Source organism: Nuphar pumila, chromosome 6 (assembly GCF_984573655.1).
Source record: "Nuphar pumila chromosome 6, dmNupPumi1.hap1.1, whole genome shotgun sequence".
Lineage (NCBI taxonomy): Eukaryota > Viridiplantae > Streptophyta > Magnoliopsida > Nymphaeales > Nymphaeaceae > Nuphar > Nuphar pumila.
The window spans coordinates 98,618,266-98,634,874 of NC_143254.1; the positions used below are offsets into that span (position 1 = coordinate 98,618,266).

Below are 16,609 nucleotides of genomic sequence, written 5' to 3' on the forward strand. Positions count from 1 at the left end.
ATAAATTTATTTTTGTATTAGATGTATTTCTTTTTTGTATTTGATTGTTTTTGAAGCAATGTTCAAATAAAATTCACTAAAAAGAAGTGAATATCATGGGGTCTAACGGTTCTAGACTACATGGTCATGATCAATATGGCACCCCACCCTGCAAAGGAATGTCTAGACAACAATATTTTTATCAAAAAACTATTTTCTATAAAAGATTTGGATCATCTTATTTAGCTCAAAGCATGTACCTAAATGCTTCATTAAATCACTTCGAACTACATAACAAATTAAGGATTTCTTTGCAAATATTTGATATCCAAATGGGCTCTACACAAGATATGATTTTGGTCATGGTTGGCATTCTCCGAACTCGATATCAGTTCGGCCAAACCTGACTCGGTAACTTGGGTGAGTCAACTTGATGATTTGGGCTAGTCACAGTTTTAATTTAATTTTATCAAAAAATAATAACAAACATATGTTTCATAAATACGAAAACATTTTTTAAGGAGTATATTCATTTGAAATATAAATTTCTCTCTCCCACAAATACACACACACACACATATATATATATAAAAGAAAAATCTTTAAAAATATTTTAGTACCTTATACGATTTTTAGGCATTTTTTTTCTTAAATATAAACAAAGCATTTGAAGTATGGAGAGAGAGAACCAATAAAATGACAATAATGACAATACTATGAAGAAAAAACGAAAAAAAAAGACAAATGCTTCAAAAGGTGCCCCCCGATTCACCCTTTTTAATAAAATAAAATAAAACAAAACAAATTTTCAAAAAATAAAAATAGCAATAAAAAAAAGCCCATTTCAGGCAGGAAAAGAAAATGACAAAAATTCACATCTGGCCTTATGGCTCACAACATTTTAAAGAGAGAGAGAGAGATCACCGATTGAAGGACTCTGCTACAACTTTGTTTTTTTGAAAGGCAAGCTGGGGTTAGGCAGACCCCTACGGGCTATCTCTTAAGCTCCATGTGGCAGAGGGTTTCGAACCTGGACCAGACCCCGGCTTACCACATGGGATACCACCTCGGTGGTACTCTTCTCTTCTCTTCAACTTTGGCTGGGTAACGGGGCAAAGTCCCCAGCGAGATCAAATGCTCAATGGCCTTCAAAATAAATCCACTCACAGATTGGTATTCAATGCAATGTTTCCCAAGAAAGAAATGAATTACCAACTGGGGCTACGCTTGTATGACAGAAGCAGTCAGTGCACGTCACTTTGTGTTGGGACATTGCAAGTTCGAACCCCAAATGGTATGGTTGTATAACTGGTAGGGGTCGGCCTAATCCAGCTTTCTCTGTCAAAAAAAAAAGAAAGAAAAAAATGGAATGACATATCACTATGGCGTGGGCCAGATCCGGAACCCGAACCCGAACCCGAACTCAATACAAGTATGAGATGTGAGTTCACAGTTTTTTTGAAAAATAGGACACGAGAACAGACTATTTTAATGTTTAATTGATTAAAAAATATTTTGATATTCAATACATAAAAACGTATTCATTATTGAAATATAGTTTAAAACAATTAAAAATTTGCTAAAATTATAGAACAGTTCCTTCGTCATTAAAAAAAAGTATAAAATTACGAGTTAAAAAAATATTGATAAGTTTAATTGGATCCATATTGGAGTCTTTATAAAAAATTTAATTTATTCCAAAAAGTTTGTTTAAAAACAATTAGGAAAATTTGGATCCACAAATAGCCAATCTAAAATTGTTTCTCGCTTGAGATCAAACTTATAGTTTGAAAAGCTATGTGTCATAAGCAAAGAAAGTAAGTCTCTAACATTTCAACGAATGCACATGACATGAATGTGCCATCGGCCTTAAAATAAGTTCAGTTCTCTCTCTCTGTTCCCTACAGATGCGTTAGTCACTCCCTCGTCTCTCTCCGCCGATATCTCTGCGACGCCTCTCGATCTCGATCTGTTTCTCTCTTCCCCCTCTTCGATGGGTGCCCTTCCCCTCCCCCGAATTCGGGGCCTAACCATAACCGTAGTAAGCCAAAGGCGTCCCATGGACGATGATGATGCTGAACAAGCCGACTCCCTCCTCGGCCTCGGCGTCGGCAACTCACTCCTTCCTGGACCACCTCTGCCCCTGGCGGGTATGGGTGCTCGATCCACGCAGCGAGTTCGTCCTCCTCTGGTACAGGATCTTCCTCGTCTCCTGCCTCGTCGCTCTCTTCCTCGACCCCCTCTACTTCCTACTCCCCACCGTCTCCAGCGACGGCTCCTGCCTCTCCAACGACCTCCGCCTCCGCATCGTCGTCACCGTCCTCCGCTCCGTCACCGACCTCTTCTACGCCCTCCACATCCTCCATAAGTTCCGCACTGCCTTCGTCTCCCGCGACTCCCGCGTCTTCGGCAGCGGCGAGCTCGTCATGGACCCCAGGATGATCGCCCGCCGCTACGTCACCGCCAGCTTCGCCATCGACCTCCTCGCCACGCTCCCGCTCCCTCAGGTAGGCGCCCCGCACTGTGCCCTCTCTCTAAACTTTCTCTCTTTCGATCATCGTCTGGATGCATGAACCGATGTCTGGCTGTTGCTCTTGGATTTTTTTCTTTGTTTCTGATGACAATGCATCTTCAATTTAGTAGTTTTTTTTTTTTAAATCATTAGATGACCGGTTTTACATTGGTTGATGAGTATCAGATCATTGTAAGAAAAAAAAAGAATTTGATTACTTTACAAATGCATCAATTGAAAACAAAATCTCTTGAAAAATCATTTTTTTCTTTGTTGTTTGCATGCATTGCATGTGTCCACGGACACGGACGTAACACATTTGCCACATATTTAAACCCCTTCCAAACATTCTTTTTCTTTTAAATGTGTATGGTTGGTGACAGTTAATGCATCAAATTACAATGTCAATTTGAAGTAGTGAGAGTATACATGATGTGATGAACATTTGCTAACATCTACATCTAGCAGTAGACATGAACACACACATGCGCAACTTTTTTTTACCTAAAATTGATTCTTTTAGGCATTTCCTTTTGGACGTTATGTTTAAGAGTTCTCTACTTGTTTGAAATTTTTGTTTGCAGATTTTGATCTGGCTGATAATTCCAGCTCTGAAGACCTCTTCTGATGTTCATGCCAACAATAAGCTTGTATTGATTGTTCTCTTCCAATATGTGCCTAGGTTGTTTCTTATTTTTCCATTGAATGCACGAATTGTTAAATCTACTGGGGTTGTTACCAAGACTGCTTGGGCAGGAGCTGTATACAATTTACTTCTCTATATGCTAGCTAGTCATGTACGTACCCCTTTCTCTGTATCTCATCATTTGTCTGTCACTTTTTCTAGTCCTTTTATATTGACCTTAAGTTTGAAGCTATTCTAAATTCAGCATTTGACATTTTACCATCTTTTGTTTGGTGGACCAGGTGCTCGGTGCTTCTTGGTATCTCCTATCAGTTGAAAGAATGAAAACATGTTGGAGACTCGAATGCAGTAATGACAATGGAAATCTTCACTTGCCACACTGTGATCCAAATTTTTTGGATTGCAGTAGTTTGGGACAGTTAGAGCGTCAAATCTGGCTTAACACCACCCATGTGTTTAGCAATTGTGATCCTAGAAACAGTCATATTAGCTTCAACTTTGGTGCTTTTGCTGATGCTTTGACTAATCAAGTTGTTTCGTCATCATTTATTGAGAAATACTTTTATTGCCTTTGGTGGGGCTTAAGGAACTTAAGGTATAAATTCAAACTTTTTGTAGGTATAAATGTTCTTTCTAATACTATTTGATGTTTGGAACTTGAACGGTGAGGCTGTTAACACGGCTAAAGTCTGCTAATGTGTTGGTGGGTGGCTAGAAGATGAATTTATATCTCAATTTGAACTTCTTATGTATTGTTTCTGTTATTTCTTCTTTTCCTATGGTTGAGACTTGGTAGCCTATGCACACTGGACTGCTGGAAGTCTTTTTCCTTTTAATGAACTTCATGTTGTGGAGTAGACACTCAAACATGCACTACAAGTGCTTAATTCAAGCTGGAACAGACAGAAACACATTAGCAAAAGCAAAGCTCTTTGTGCTTTACTTTCTAGCTCATAAATGTGATGGGTGGTTGTACCTAAGCGAAATATACCCATTAATGTAAGGGCAGTTTTCTCTGCTGGTTGGTAAAATTGGAAGCATATACCTCTGATGATGAAATTATGGGCAAAGAACTGTATAACCTGAAGTTACCAATTATCATAGAGAAAGTGGAAAGGTGAATTAAGTCCTTGTTGTTGCCAAAATTGAAAGTGTATCATCGTCATCATAATGCCCTGTCACATCTACATGACATTGACCTTACAACTTCCATTACCAAATATTTTTGAATGTATTCTTCCAATGTTTTTCTTTGTTTATTGTGCTGATGCTTTTAAATACTGCTTCTAGCTTTTCTTTTGGATTCATTTCTAGATTTCTTCCTTTTGATTCCCAGTTCATACGGACAGAATTTGTCAACAAGCACTTATATTGGGGAGCTCGTATATGCTATCTTGATAAGCATTGTCGGCTTGGTTTTGTTTGCACACTTGATTGGAAACATGCAGGTATGTTTCTATTGGTGTCTAGTTAAGAACTCATAACCTTGTGTTTGTTGTATTATTGGTGTTACAATAATCGTTATAATAGTTTCTTGGCTGGTAAAGGACTGGACATGGTTCTTGGTGGATACTAGAAATTTTCTGATACTAATGTGCAGTATGCTTTTCCAATATTATGTTTAATCTGCATGAAATTGTCTATAGAGTAGGTATTTGAAGGCAGAGGTGAAGCACATGTTTATGGTATGCGATAACTATAGCCAGGAGCTGAACCAATAAATAAATAAATTATATATATATATATATATATATAAATGAAAACTGTTTCCTCCTTACCATCCATACGGTATGGATAGTGCTGATTTTTTATGTTTCATTCCACGTTTGGCAAATCTGAACCCACAGATGTGTTCAGCATGATCCATTTACTAGGAGTCGAATATTGGATCATGTTTCTTTGAGAAAAATATGATTTTTTGACTCTTTAAATTTATGAAAATTCTGAATCATCGATTTTTAAAGCCTTCTAAATCCTTGCTCACATGTCATAGTCGGATGATCGAAAAGCCTATTCCTACTAAACAGATCATTTAGATCACATTTGTAAAGTTAGATTCCAAAAAGAAATTTTAAAAGTTAAAAAATTAAGATTGCCCTTGTGAGTTAGGAGGAACGAATCACTCTGTACATAAAAAATTGCATAGAAATACTATAGGCATTACTATGCTAATCAACCCATTCATTAAATACATCGAATTAATCTCAACTATAATACAACCCAAAGAAGAGAACAAATATGACATATAGCATCTATCACAATTGTACTCGATGGCATTTCATTTTGTAGAAATAATTTATAATTGCATTTATTTAATATTAAAATATGGAAAATAGTTTTTATTAATTAAAAAATAAGAAAGAAAACATATCCTCGTATCCTATTTTTGAAAAAAAAATAGACCCTTGTGAGCCGAACCCTCATCTCATGTTCTTATCTCCATGGGTCTTTGTGACAACCTACATCCCATGCCAATAATATTATTTTCAATATAATATGAAATTTATGACAGTATTTTCAAGAGACAATATAATCCCAGAAAAAATGAAATATTTTTTATTTTAGTATTCTAGCAAGGTCAAATCTAAATAAGCCAAGCATTTCAATCAAACAAGCTCTTTTTTGCCATTTCTCTAAGAGGCTGCCGTTCTAGTGGAGTGAGAAGATCTGGCCTTGGACAACAAATTTAAAAAATTATATTTCACAAGTGGTCAAAGAAAATCTTTTTATATTTTGAGGTTCATGACACAAAGAAGCTTGGTAGAGGCCCCTTCATGCAAATTAAGGGAACAATATCTTCTGCTGCAAATTTCCCTAATATTGATTGTGAAAACCAATGTCCTCTCCTACTAATGCACAAAAGAGAGAGAGATTTTGGAGTCTTCTGGTGAGGGATTTTGGTCTATTTTCATTGCCATTAAGGATGCAAAGCTGTCCTTACCACACAAACTCTACTTCTTGGCGTGAGGGAGCAAAAGAGATGGAGATTTTCGGGGTTCATGGTGGAGGATTTTGATATTATTCGGATCTCTATTAAACTAAGTTTTTAAGGGTAGTCACTTGCTGCACGAACATTATCCTTTTCATTTCTTCCATCTCCAATTTGTCTTATTAGTGTTATATTTTAATCACACATGGAGTTGCCCCATTGTTACATAGATGCCATATATATATGTATATGTATATGGGAAAATATAAGGTGGTTCTGTACCATGATACCATACGGTGGTACACACTTGTTTGTGTGGGTTTAGCCACCAAATGATAGATCTAAACATATAGATGTGTTTAGCATGGTTTATTTACTATGTTAGAAGGTTTTGTGATGTCTAATACATCATAGGATCCTATTTTTTAGACAATGAAAATCGACGGCTCACAATTTATGAAAATAACAATGGTCTAGAAATGATATAAAACGTCATATTTCAGTCAACTTAACACATGGAAATAGTAAAAGAACATGTTAAATATGATCCAAAGGTTATATATATATGTATTCATTCTTGGGGGGCTTGGGCCCCTACTCACACAACCCTTGGTTCTGCCCCTGACTATAGCATTATGTTAAGAGCTATAAGAAGGCATTATATATATAATAGTCACCTATATTGTTCAAGGTAATTTCTCGGTGATGGTTTATAGTCACGTATATCGTTCAAGGTATTATCTTGGTGAGGGTATTTCTCGGAGGGATTTTCAAAAGTTGAAAAATCTCAGGAGTTTAAAAAATTAAAATAATATAAATACAACAACAACAACTACGCCTTCATCCCAAAATAATTGGGGTCGGCGATATGAACCAAAAAAGAAAATCATTATGGGTCTTCCACATGAATCCTTCTCCTCCAATCATTTCTATCCAATGCCATGTCCTTGGTGAGGTTCAAAGCATTCATATCATTTCCTATCACCTCCATCCATGTCTTCCTAGGCCTACCCCGACCTCTTTTAACTAATATATTTTCCCATTTCTCCATCCTTCTAACTGGAGCATCATTAGGCCTTCGCCGAATATGTCCAAACCACCGTAAACGGTTCTCTCTCATCTTATTTTCAATGGGTGCAACGCCTACCTTCTTACGTATCTCCTCGTTCCAAATCTTATCTTTTATTGTATTTCCACACATCCATCTCAGCATACGCATCTCAGCTATACTCATTTTTTTAATATGATGTCTCTTGGCAGCCCAACATTCCGTATCATATAGTAAAGCAGGCCTAATAGTCGTCCTATAAAACTTTCCCTTCAACCGCAATGGCATTCTACGATCGCACAACACTCCAGTTGCACTTTTCCATTTCATCCACCCAACCTTTATCCTATGATTTACATCTCCATCAATTTCTCCATACTTTTGAATGATAGATCCCAAATATTTGAAACAATCATCCACCGGTATTTCTTGCTCACCAAGCTTCACTACACTCTCATCATTACTTCGTTGCTTACTAAACCGACATTCCATGTATTCTGTCTTACTCTTACTCAACTTAAAACTTCTTGCTTCCAATGTCTGTCTCCATAATTCTAACTTAGCATTAACCCCAGCTCTAGACTCATCAATCAAAACAATATCATCAACAAACAACATACACCACGGCACATTTTCTTGAATTGATCTCGTAAGCTCATCCATCACTATAGCAAATAGGAAAGGGCTTAAAGCAGATCCTTGATGTAACCCAACCGTTATAGGAAAATTGGTTGTCACCCCTCCATAAGTGAGGACATTGGTTACTACTCCTTCATACATATCTTTAATTATTTTAATGTACTTGAGAGAAACACCTTTCTTCATCATTGTCCACCAGAGAACGCCCCTAGGTACTCTATCGTATGCCTTCTCTAAATCAATAAAAACCATATGCAAATCTTTATTCCTCTCTCTATTTCTCTCGATAAGTTGTCTAAGAAGATGTATAGCTTCCATAGTTGATCTTCGAGGCATAAAACCAAATTGATTCTCCGATATCATGACAACCTTCCTCAACCTAGACTCAATCACCCTCTCCCAAAGTTTCATAGTATGACTCATGAGTTTTATACCACGATAGTTTGTGCAATCTTGTATATCACCCTTATTTTTATATAGAGGCACCAAAGTACTCTTCCTCCACTCATTAGGCATCTTATTTGTCCGCCAAATCTTGTTAAAAAGATTTGTCAACCATTCTAAACCTTTCTCTCTCAAGCATTTCCAAGCCTCGATAGGAATAACATCTGGGCCAACTGCCCTTCTTGATTTCATTTTCTTCAAAGCCTCTGCAATTTCTTTCTTTTGAATCTTACGCATGAAGTCACGATTCATCTCATGAAAAGGAATAGAGAAGTCTCCAAGATCCTGAGCATGACTTTCATATAAAATAATATAAATACTAACAAAAAAATAAAATAATAAGTTTTCCATTAGTTTTCTATAAAAAATATAAAGAAACAAGTTTTAAGGGCTTTAAAAATATAAAAGAACCAAAAACATAGGAAATACAAACTTAAAATATAAAAAAAAGAGTTTCCCAAAAATATCGTGATATTATCACGATAATATCATGATATTTTGTCCTCTGGCGATATTTTGAAAATATCGCAAGAAATTCTCTTTAATATCAGCTACCCTAAAATATCGGTATTTCTCAAGATATTTTCAGAATATCACTAATATTGGTGACAATGCGATGGTTTTTCTTGGAGAGATTTTCAAAAGCTAGTTTTTCTTGGGAAAATCTCAGGAGTTTTACAATTAGAAAAATATAAAAATAATAAGAAAGATAAGAAAATAATAGGTTTTGTATCAATTTTTCTTGCAAAAATATAAGGAAATAAGTTTGAAATGTTTTTAAAATATAAAAGAAACAAAAAATACATAAATTGGCTTGAAATATATAAAATAAGATTTTTTTTTCAAAAAATGTCATGATAAAATCGTGATATTATCATATCTGTCGATATTTTGAAAATATCATGATATTTTGAACATATCATGATATTTTGCTGATATTATCAGCTTGCATTATTTTGTCAATATTATCGTGATATTTTCAATATATATATGTATATATAGTGTATATATTTCTGCAGTTGTTTGTACCTATAATCTAGTTGGAGTCTCATGTTACAAGTTGTTTTGACCCAAGCTTACCTCATAGATATGCTCAGCGTGGTCAATTTAGTGGGAATTGACCCATGGGTCGTGTTTTTTCAATGGAAAACATGTTTTTTGAGTTAGGAAAATTTGATTCTTTTATAGCCATCAATTTTTGCATCATCGGAAAGCCCTTACACAGGTTAGATTATGGCAATTCAAAAGCTGTTTCCTACTGAAAAGAGTATATAGATCCACATCAATGCATCAGTTTGACAAAAAAAAAGAAAAAATAAAGTTTGCTAAGCCCTTGTTTGGATCTGTTTTTGTTTATTGCTTACAAAAATAAATTAAAGCACATTTTATAATGAAGATACTTGCCCTTATTTTTAAGTGTGTTTGGATCACCAACTATTTAAATTTTAATGAATAAGAATAGAAGATTAGTTAGTGGTGGTGATGATGGATGGTGGCGATGGTGGATGTGTAATGAAAAGAGGCGGAAGCTCCAATGGAGTAAAAAGCACTCTTTAAGAGTGACCTTAAGAGCCAAGAACACAAACACTATAAGTGCACACACAAAACTCTCAAAAGTAGAAAATGACTTAAAGTCATAAGTTGGATTTATTGAAGAAAGGAAGAGAAGGGTGAAAACCCAATGCTTACAAGAGGAGAACACCTCCTCTATTTATAGAGGAGGGAGGCTCAAAGAAGGGACCACAAGGGGCTCCCTTGTAGTCGTTGGGAGCCCCAACGGTCATACATCTGACCGTTGGGGCCCCAACGACTACAAGTGTGGGGCCCTTGTGGTCTTACAAAAAGGGGGAAAATAAAAAAGAAAAAAGAAAAAGAGAAAAAGGAAAAAAGTAAAAAGGAAAAAATACATTGTGGTTTTACAAGAATACCCCTATCGGGTATTTCACTAAAAAGGAAAATGTATATATATACATATATGTATATATATACTTATATATATATACAAATGTATATATATATATATATAAGTATATATATATATACATATTTTAACAGGATGGCGTGGTGCTAATGGTGATGGTGGGTGTTAGTGATGGTGATGGTGACAGTGGTGGTGATGGTAGTAGTAGTGGTGGTGATGACATAGTGATGGTGGTGGTGGCAATAATGATGATAGTAGCGGCAATGTTGACGATGGTAATAGTGGTGATGACAATGGTGATGGTGCTAGTGGTGGTTTCTATGGTGATGATGGTGGCAATGGTGATAATGGTAGTGGTGGTGATCGTGGAGAAGTGGTGGTGGTGATCTTGGAGAAATGGTTGTAGTCATGATGGTAGTAATGGTGATGGGGTGGAATGAAAGAAAAATAAGCACTTAAGAAAAAATAAGTAGGTTTCCCCCTAGTTTTGAAAAATGGGGGAAAATTTATAAAAATCATTAAAAAATAAAAGTAAATGATCCAAACACCAAAACATGCTTACCCCTGTTTGGGTCACTTTATAAATCGCTCCTTGCCATTTATGGTTATTTTAAGTATACATAAAAATAATGTTATCAAATATATATATATATATATATTTGCTATCCTCGTGGGTAAGAACTTCCTAGTTGAAATGCTTTGACCAAATCTAAACTCATGGATATGTTCTGCATGGTCAAAATAGTAGGAATCCATCCTTAGATCATAGTTTCTCGACATAGAAATATGTTTTCTTGAGGTTCAAAATTTTGGTACCTTGTAGGCCATTGATTTTTTAACCCTCGTAAGACCTGGCATATATATAAGAAAAACATGATTCAAAGGTCATTTTCTACTAAACTTAATATGTAGATTACATCTGGAGGGTCGGTTGTGCAAAAAAACTGAAAAAATAAAAAATATTACATTGTTTCACTATGGATCTCCTCACCCACGACGGTAGCAAACATTACCCCATATATAATTATATATTTATAGGGAATATATTTGCTACAGCCTACAGGTGATTGTATTTACTTAGCAAAGCTGTAGAACCCCTTTTCTTGGTTTTCTTTCTCACATCTAACACCATAAATGTGATCTACATGTTTTCTTTAGTGGAAACTGGCTTTTGGACCACTGGACTCCGACCTGTGTACATGTTTTTCTGGCAATTGAAAAATCAATAGCTATGAATGTATCATTTTTTTCCCGACTCATAAAAACATGTTTTTCGTCGGAAAAACATGATCCAAGAGCCAGTTCCTACTAAATCGAGCATGCTGAACACATCAATGAATTTAGATTGTGTCAAGACTCACATCATGAGATTCCAACTCGATTGTAGGCACAATCGATTGTAGCAAATAGAAATCCATATATATATATATATATATATAATGTCGGATGTGCTGGGCATCGGTCGCGGTCGGGCACACCCAGCTTGTCCGCATGTATTTTTTTCTCTGTTTTACACTTTTAGCTGTGGTCCAAGACCACCGCTAAAAGTCCAAAACACGCAAAAAGACACACACACACACACACACATATATATATATATATATATATATATATATATATATATATATATATATATATATATAAAAGCTGCTTACTACCAGCCTAACAGGCTTTTGAAGGGGTTTTTCTATGTTTTTCTTAAATCTGACCATACAGATGTGTTCTACATGCTTGATTTTATAGGAACCAAGTTTTGGATTGTCCGATTCCAACATGCAGGTAGGTCTTTATAAGATTTAAAAATCGACGGTTTAAAATTTTCATAAATATTCAAGTGTATCAAAAGTGTGTGTGTACATGCATCATATTATGTAAGTGTGCGAGTGTTTGTATAAAAAAACAATTCTAAATCTCTATAATTAGGGACATCAAATAATGAATCTATGTTGAAATTAAAATGTAATGCAATTGATAACAAATTTTAAAAGAAAAAGAAACTCAAGTGAATACGAAATAAGTGAATAACATCATAAAATAAAATAGATAAAGCTAATGGCACAATGTTGACTATGTATGAAACTCATTTGACAATATCCAGGAAGTGTTGTATGGTGTCTATGAAGTGTCCAAGTGTCGTGTTGTGTCAACACGGGATACTCATTCTAAGTGAAGTGTCCATGTGACAGCTTTCACTCAATCTAAAGCCATAGATGTGCTTATCATGGTTCGTTTGTAAGATCACACCTTGCTTTCATGTTTTCTTGACGGAAAAACATAATTTTTGAAGTAAAATTTTGGTATACTATGGGCTATTGATTTTTGAAACCTTAAAAATTCCTTCCCACAAATCTCAGAAACATAATCCAAAACATGTTTTTTTACTAAATAGACCTCAAGGTTTTTTTGACCATCCAGCCATTTGATCGGACACACAGGTGTACACCAAAAGTCACACAAGCACAGGTAAAAGTGCCAGTACATAGGGTATGATGTGACAATTTTTAAAAAGATGGGCATGGGGATACAACTATACATATAATATATGTATGTAAATATGTATATTTTTCTGAAAAAAAATATTATGTACTTATCTCTGCACTATGCATGCATGTGTCTACAAAACACCACACAAGAACGGACGAAAACAACCATTTGTGCAACATAAAATGGAAAGAAGAGGTAATGGATTGGGTCAGATCCAAAACTGGTCTGACATGTACCCTTTGAAGTACCAGTAGCAGTGCAAGGGTACGACACCGTTTTTGAAGTACCCATGTTATATAGACCAAAACATTTGCAGAAGCACATAGACCAGAACATTTGCAAACCTCCCTCCTCTCTCAGAGTGTGTGTGTGTGTGTGTATGGGGTAATGTTTATTGCAAACATTTGTAGGTACAAACACCTCTGGATCTCTAAGATGCAGATTGTTTTAATCCAATCAGACCTCATGGATTGACATGTCCACAATACTGGAGATCAACTCTTGAATCATGTTATTTCGACTAAAAAACATGATTCTATGGCCCAGGAGAGTATTGCACATTGTAGGCTGTTGATGAAGTCATAAAATTCTGTCTACATGTCAAATGATTTAAGAGCCTATTCCCACAAAGGAAAACATGTAAGGTTAGTTCCATGAAAAACAACCCAAAAAATGAAGGAAAAAAATAAATAAAATGAGGCATTTGGCCTGCAAAAATTTGCACCAAATGTGTCCCCGTGTGTGTGTGTGTAATGTGTTCCTTAGGCCCTCTTTTTCGTTAGGTCTCGTTAGACCCCCTTCAAAAATCATAGTTTTAAGTTTTTTTCTCATGTCTAACACGTAGATGTGATCTATAGGTTTTGTTTAGTGGGAACTGGCTTTTGGATCGCCAGAATCTGACCTGTATTCAGGTTTTTCCGGTGATCCAAAATCAATGGCTATGAAGGTACCAGTTTTTCCCGGATCATAAAAATATGTTTTTTTGTTGAAAAAACATGATCCAAGAGTCGGTTCCCAATAAATAGAGCATGCTAAACATATATAACGGTTCAGATTTATCATAAAGCACTTAAAACTTATGGGGCAGAATGGGGAAGAACGAGAAATGGGGCCTAATATGTTCAGTTCTCTGTCTCTCTCTCTCTCTATCTCTCTCTCTCTCTCTCTCTCTCTATATATATATATATATATATATATATATATATATATATACTGTCTACTCCGACCTATGCCTACCGGACTTTCGAAGTTTTTTTTTGTGTTTTTCTCAATTCTGACCATACAGATGCATTCTACATGCTTGATTTTATAGGAATCGACTGTTTCCGATGCGCAGGTAGGTTTTATAAGGTTTGAAAATTAATGGTGTAAAATTTTTATGAATATAAATATCCAAGGCCTAAAAAATCATGTTTTTTTATCGAAAAAACATGATCCAAGTGTCGTTTCCTAGCAAATTGACCATGTCGAATACATTTGTCAGATTTGCGAAAAACAACCCGAAAACCCCTGTTCGCCTGTGGTAGTCACGAAAAAGAGCAGGCAGCAACCTTCTACTATATATAGAGCCCTGGTTAATTTGTTTATTTATGGGCTGCTGCTTGTATTCTTTGATCTCCATAGCTCGTACAATGCGTATCTATATTGTTTCTATATATTCAATATCAAAAATTTGGTTTACCCTTAATGGTCTGTTTGGATGATTATGGTATTTGGGTCAATAGCCAATCAGCAAACGTACTTGAGGAATAATTCTAAACTCATATTTTATATTATCTTTTGTTAATTTTCTTGTGAAGCAATGTATTCTTCCTGTTGTTGTCTAGTAAGAATTAGTTTAATGTTGCAGTCTGAACCAGCTATGGTGTTGGAATGGTGCACCTTTATCATGCTTGTTTGCTTCCATTACTAATCATGCATATTTTGTAGTGGCATATTTATTGGTCCTTGCGTGGTATACTTTTTTGTTATGGTAACTAATAGCAAATTTTCCTGATTTTCATAAAGACATATTTGCAATCAATTACTGTGAAAGTTGAAGAATGGCGAGTAAGGCAAAGAGATACTGAGGAGTGGATGAGACACCGTCAATTGCCTGAGGATTTGAAGGAACGCGTGAGGCGCTTTATTCATTATAAATGGCTTACTACGAGGGGAGTTGATGAAGAAACCATGTTACGTTCTCTACCTTTGGACCTCCGCCGGGAAATTCAACGACATCTATGTCTTGGCCTTGTTCGCCGTGTAAGAATTTTACTGTTTCATTTTGTTGTATATTGGATGTTTACAATGGCTTTAAATGGTATCCTATGTCGCTCTCTTTTCAAAACATGCGTCTGTACTTCCAAGAAATGCTGTTATTTAATGTATTTTGTAGTTATCTTCAGCGATATTTCAATTAGCTATTTCAAAATGTTTAGGTAGGTACTGAGGTGGATATTTCTGTTTGGAACTGTCGTTCCTAGCATAATGGTCTGCCTGTTTTATGCTGTAGGTCCCCTTCTTTTCTCATATGGATGACCAACTTCTAGATGCTATATGTGAACGCCTGGTGTCATCATTGAGCATCAGAGACACATACATTGTTCGTGAGGGTGACCCAGTCAATGAGATGCTTTTCATAATTAGAGGTAAACTTGAAAGCTCTACAACCAACGGTGGAAGAAGCGGCTTTTTCAATTCCATCACTCTTGGGTCTAATGACTTCTGCGGTGAAGAATTACTGACTTGGGCTTTGCTTCCAACCTCGACCTTAAACTTGCCATTGTCAACTCGTACGGTTCGTTCCCTGGAGGAGGTCGAGGCATTTGCTTTGCGAGCAGAAGACTTGAAGTTTGTTGCCAATCAGTTTAAGCGTATGCACAGCAAGAAACTGCAACACACCTTTAGGTTTTACTCTCACCAGTGGAGGACATGGGCAGCTTGCTTTATACAAGCTGCTTGGCGCCGCCACAGTAAGAGGAAGTTAGCAAAGGAGCTGGAAATGCATGAGAGCTTATTCTATATGTCTGTTGATGCCACAGATGAACAGCTAATTGATGTAAATACCGGGGGCAGCTATGGTGAAAGCGTTATGGATCCTTCCTTAGAAGGTTCTAACAATTTGCCACATCTTGGAGCTACTATATTGGCTTCTAGGTTTGCTGCAAATACAAGAAGAGGCGTCTACCAAAAGATCAAGGACACAGACCGTAATGAGCTGGGTAAGGTCCCATTGCCAAAGATTCTCAAGCCTGATGAACCTGATTTCTCAATAGAGCTTGATCATGATGAATGAAGAGAGTAATCAGTGCACAGAAAAAGCGGTATCTAAGATGAATTGCACTCTGTTTTTGCTACTCGATTAAACGAGCTATCAAGAAGCGTATGGATGAGGACCCAGGACAGAGACCATTGAATGGAGATTGTCGTATGGAATGGCAGGAACCTTGGCAGTTTGTGGAAAAGTGAGAACAGAAATTGGTCTCTTAACAGAAAAAAACCTCTTATTTCATTTCTCTCTGTAGTTCTGGTTTCTGCAAGAAGAGGTGGGAGTGGAGTATATCTTTCCTATTGGTGGAGTTGATGATGATTGGGCATATGGGTCCTCGTTCATTTAAAGATGGGATTGAGGGTGTTGATGGGAAGGCTATGTTTCCAAAGAGCTGATCAATTTTCTCTTGTTCAGATATGAACCACCGGTTCTGTTAGTTTTGTATAGCATGTTTTTTCACAGCGGCTGCAGGAATTCAACTTGTGTACTCAGAATTACATACTCATGATTTATTCGAACATTTGAAATTTACTGTGGACATACCCAAAATCAATTTTTAAGAAACTTCCAGCAGTCCCAATTTTCTATGGTGGTTAGGCATGCCTTTTTTCTAAAACTTCAACTGTTTTTTTTTTTTTTGGGCTAAGCCTAGGGAAAATCTCCCCACCACTGACCACATATTGTCAGGCCTCCCATTAAAACCTTTGAGGTTTCCATTAGGGGTGTCAACGGGCCGGGTTTACCTGGACCAAAC

The 16,609-nt window shown here is 36.2% G+C and overlaps 1 protein-coding gene across 1 annotated transcript; it reads left to right on the forward strand.

The window, feature by feature from the left end:
* Positions 1-1,830: 1,830 nt before the first annotated feature.
* LOC149835359 (putative cyclic nucleotide-gated ion channel 14) lies at positions 1,831-15,879 on the forward strand. The gene is made up of 6 exons (XM_090008427.1): positions 1,831-2,486; positions 3,076-3,288; positions 3,419-3,732; positions 4,474-4,585; positions 14,610-14,846; positions 15,097-15,879. Exons 1-6 carry the CDS (start codon positions 2,046-2,048, stop codon positions 15,877-15,879), a joined length of 2,100 nt encoding a protein of 699 aa, XP_089864553.1. The 5' UTR covers positions 1,831-2,045.
* The last annotated feature ends 730 nt before the right edge of the window (positions 15,880-16,609 follow it).

Excerpts from the sequence above, each read along its gene's own strand:
- LOC149835359 (XM_090008427.1), top strand. The coding sequence starts at position 2,046 with ATGATGATGCTGAACAAGCCGACTCCCTCCTCGGCCTCGGCGTCGGCA. Across the intron at positions 2,487-3,075 it reads CCACGCTCCCGCTCCCTCAG|ATTTTGATCTGGCTGATAAT; the intron begins GTAGGCGCCCCG and ends TTTTGTTTGCAG. Across the intron at positions 3,289-3,418 it reads TCTATATGCTAGCTAGTCAT|GTGCTCGGTGCTTCTTGGTA; the intron begins GTACGTACCCCT and ends TTGGTGGACCAG.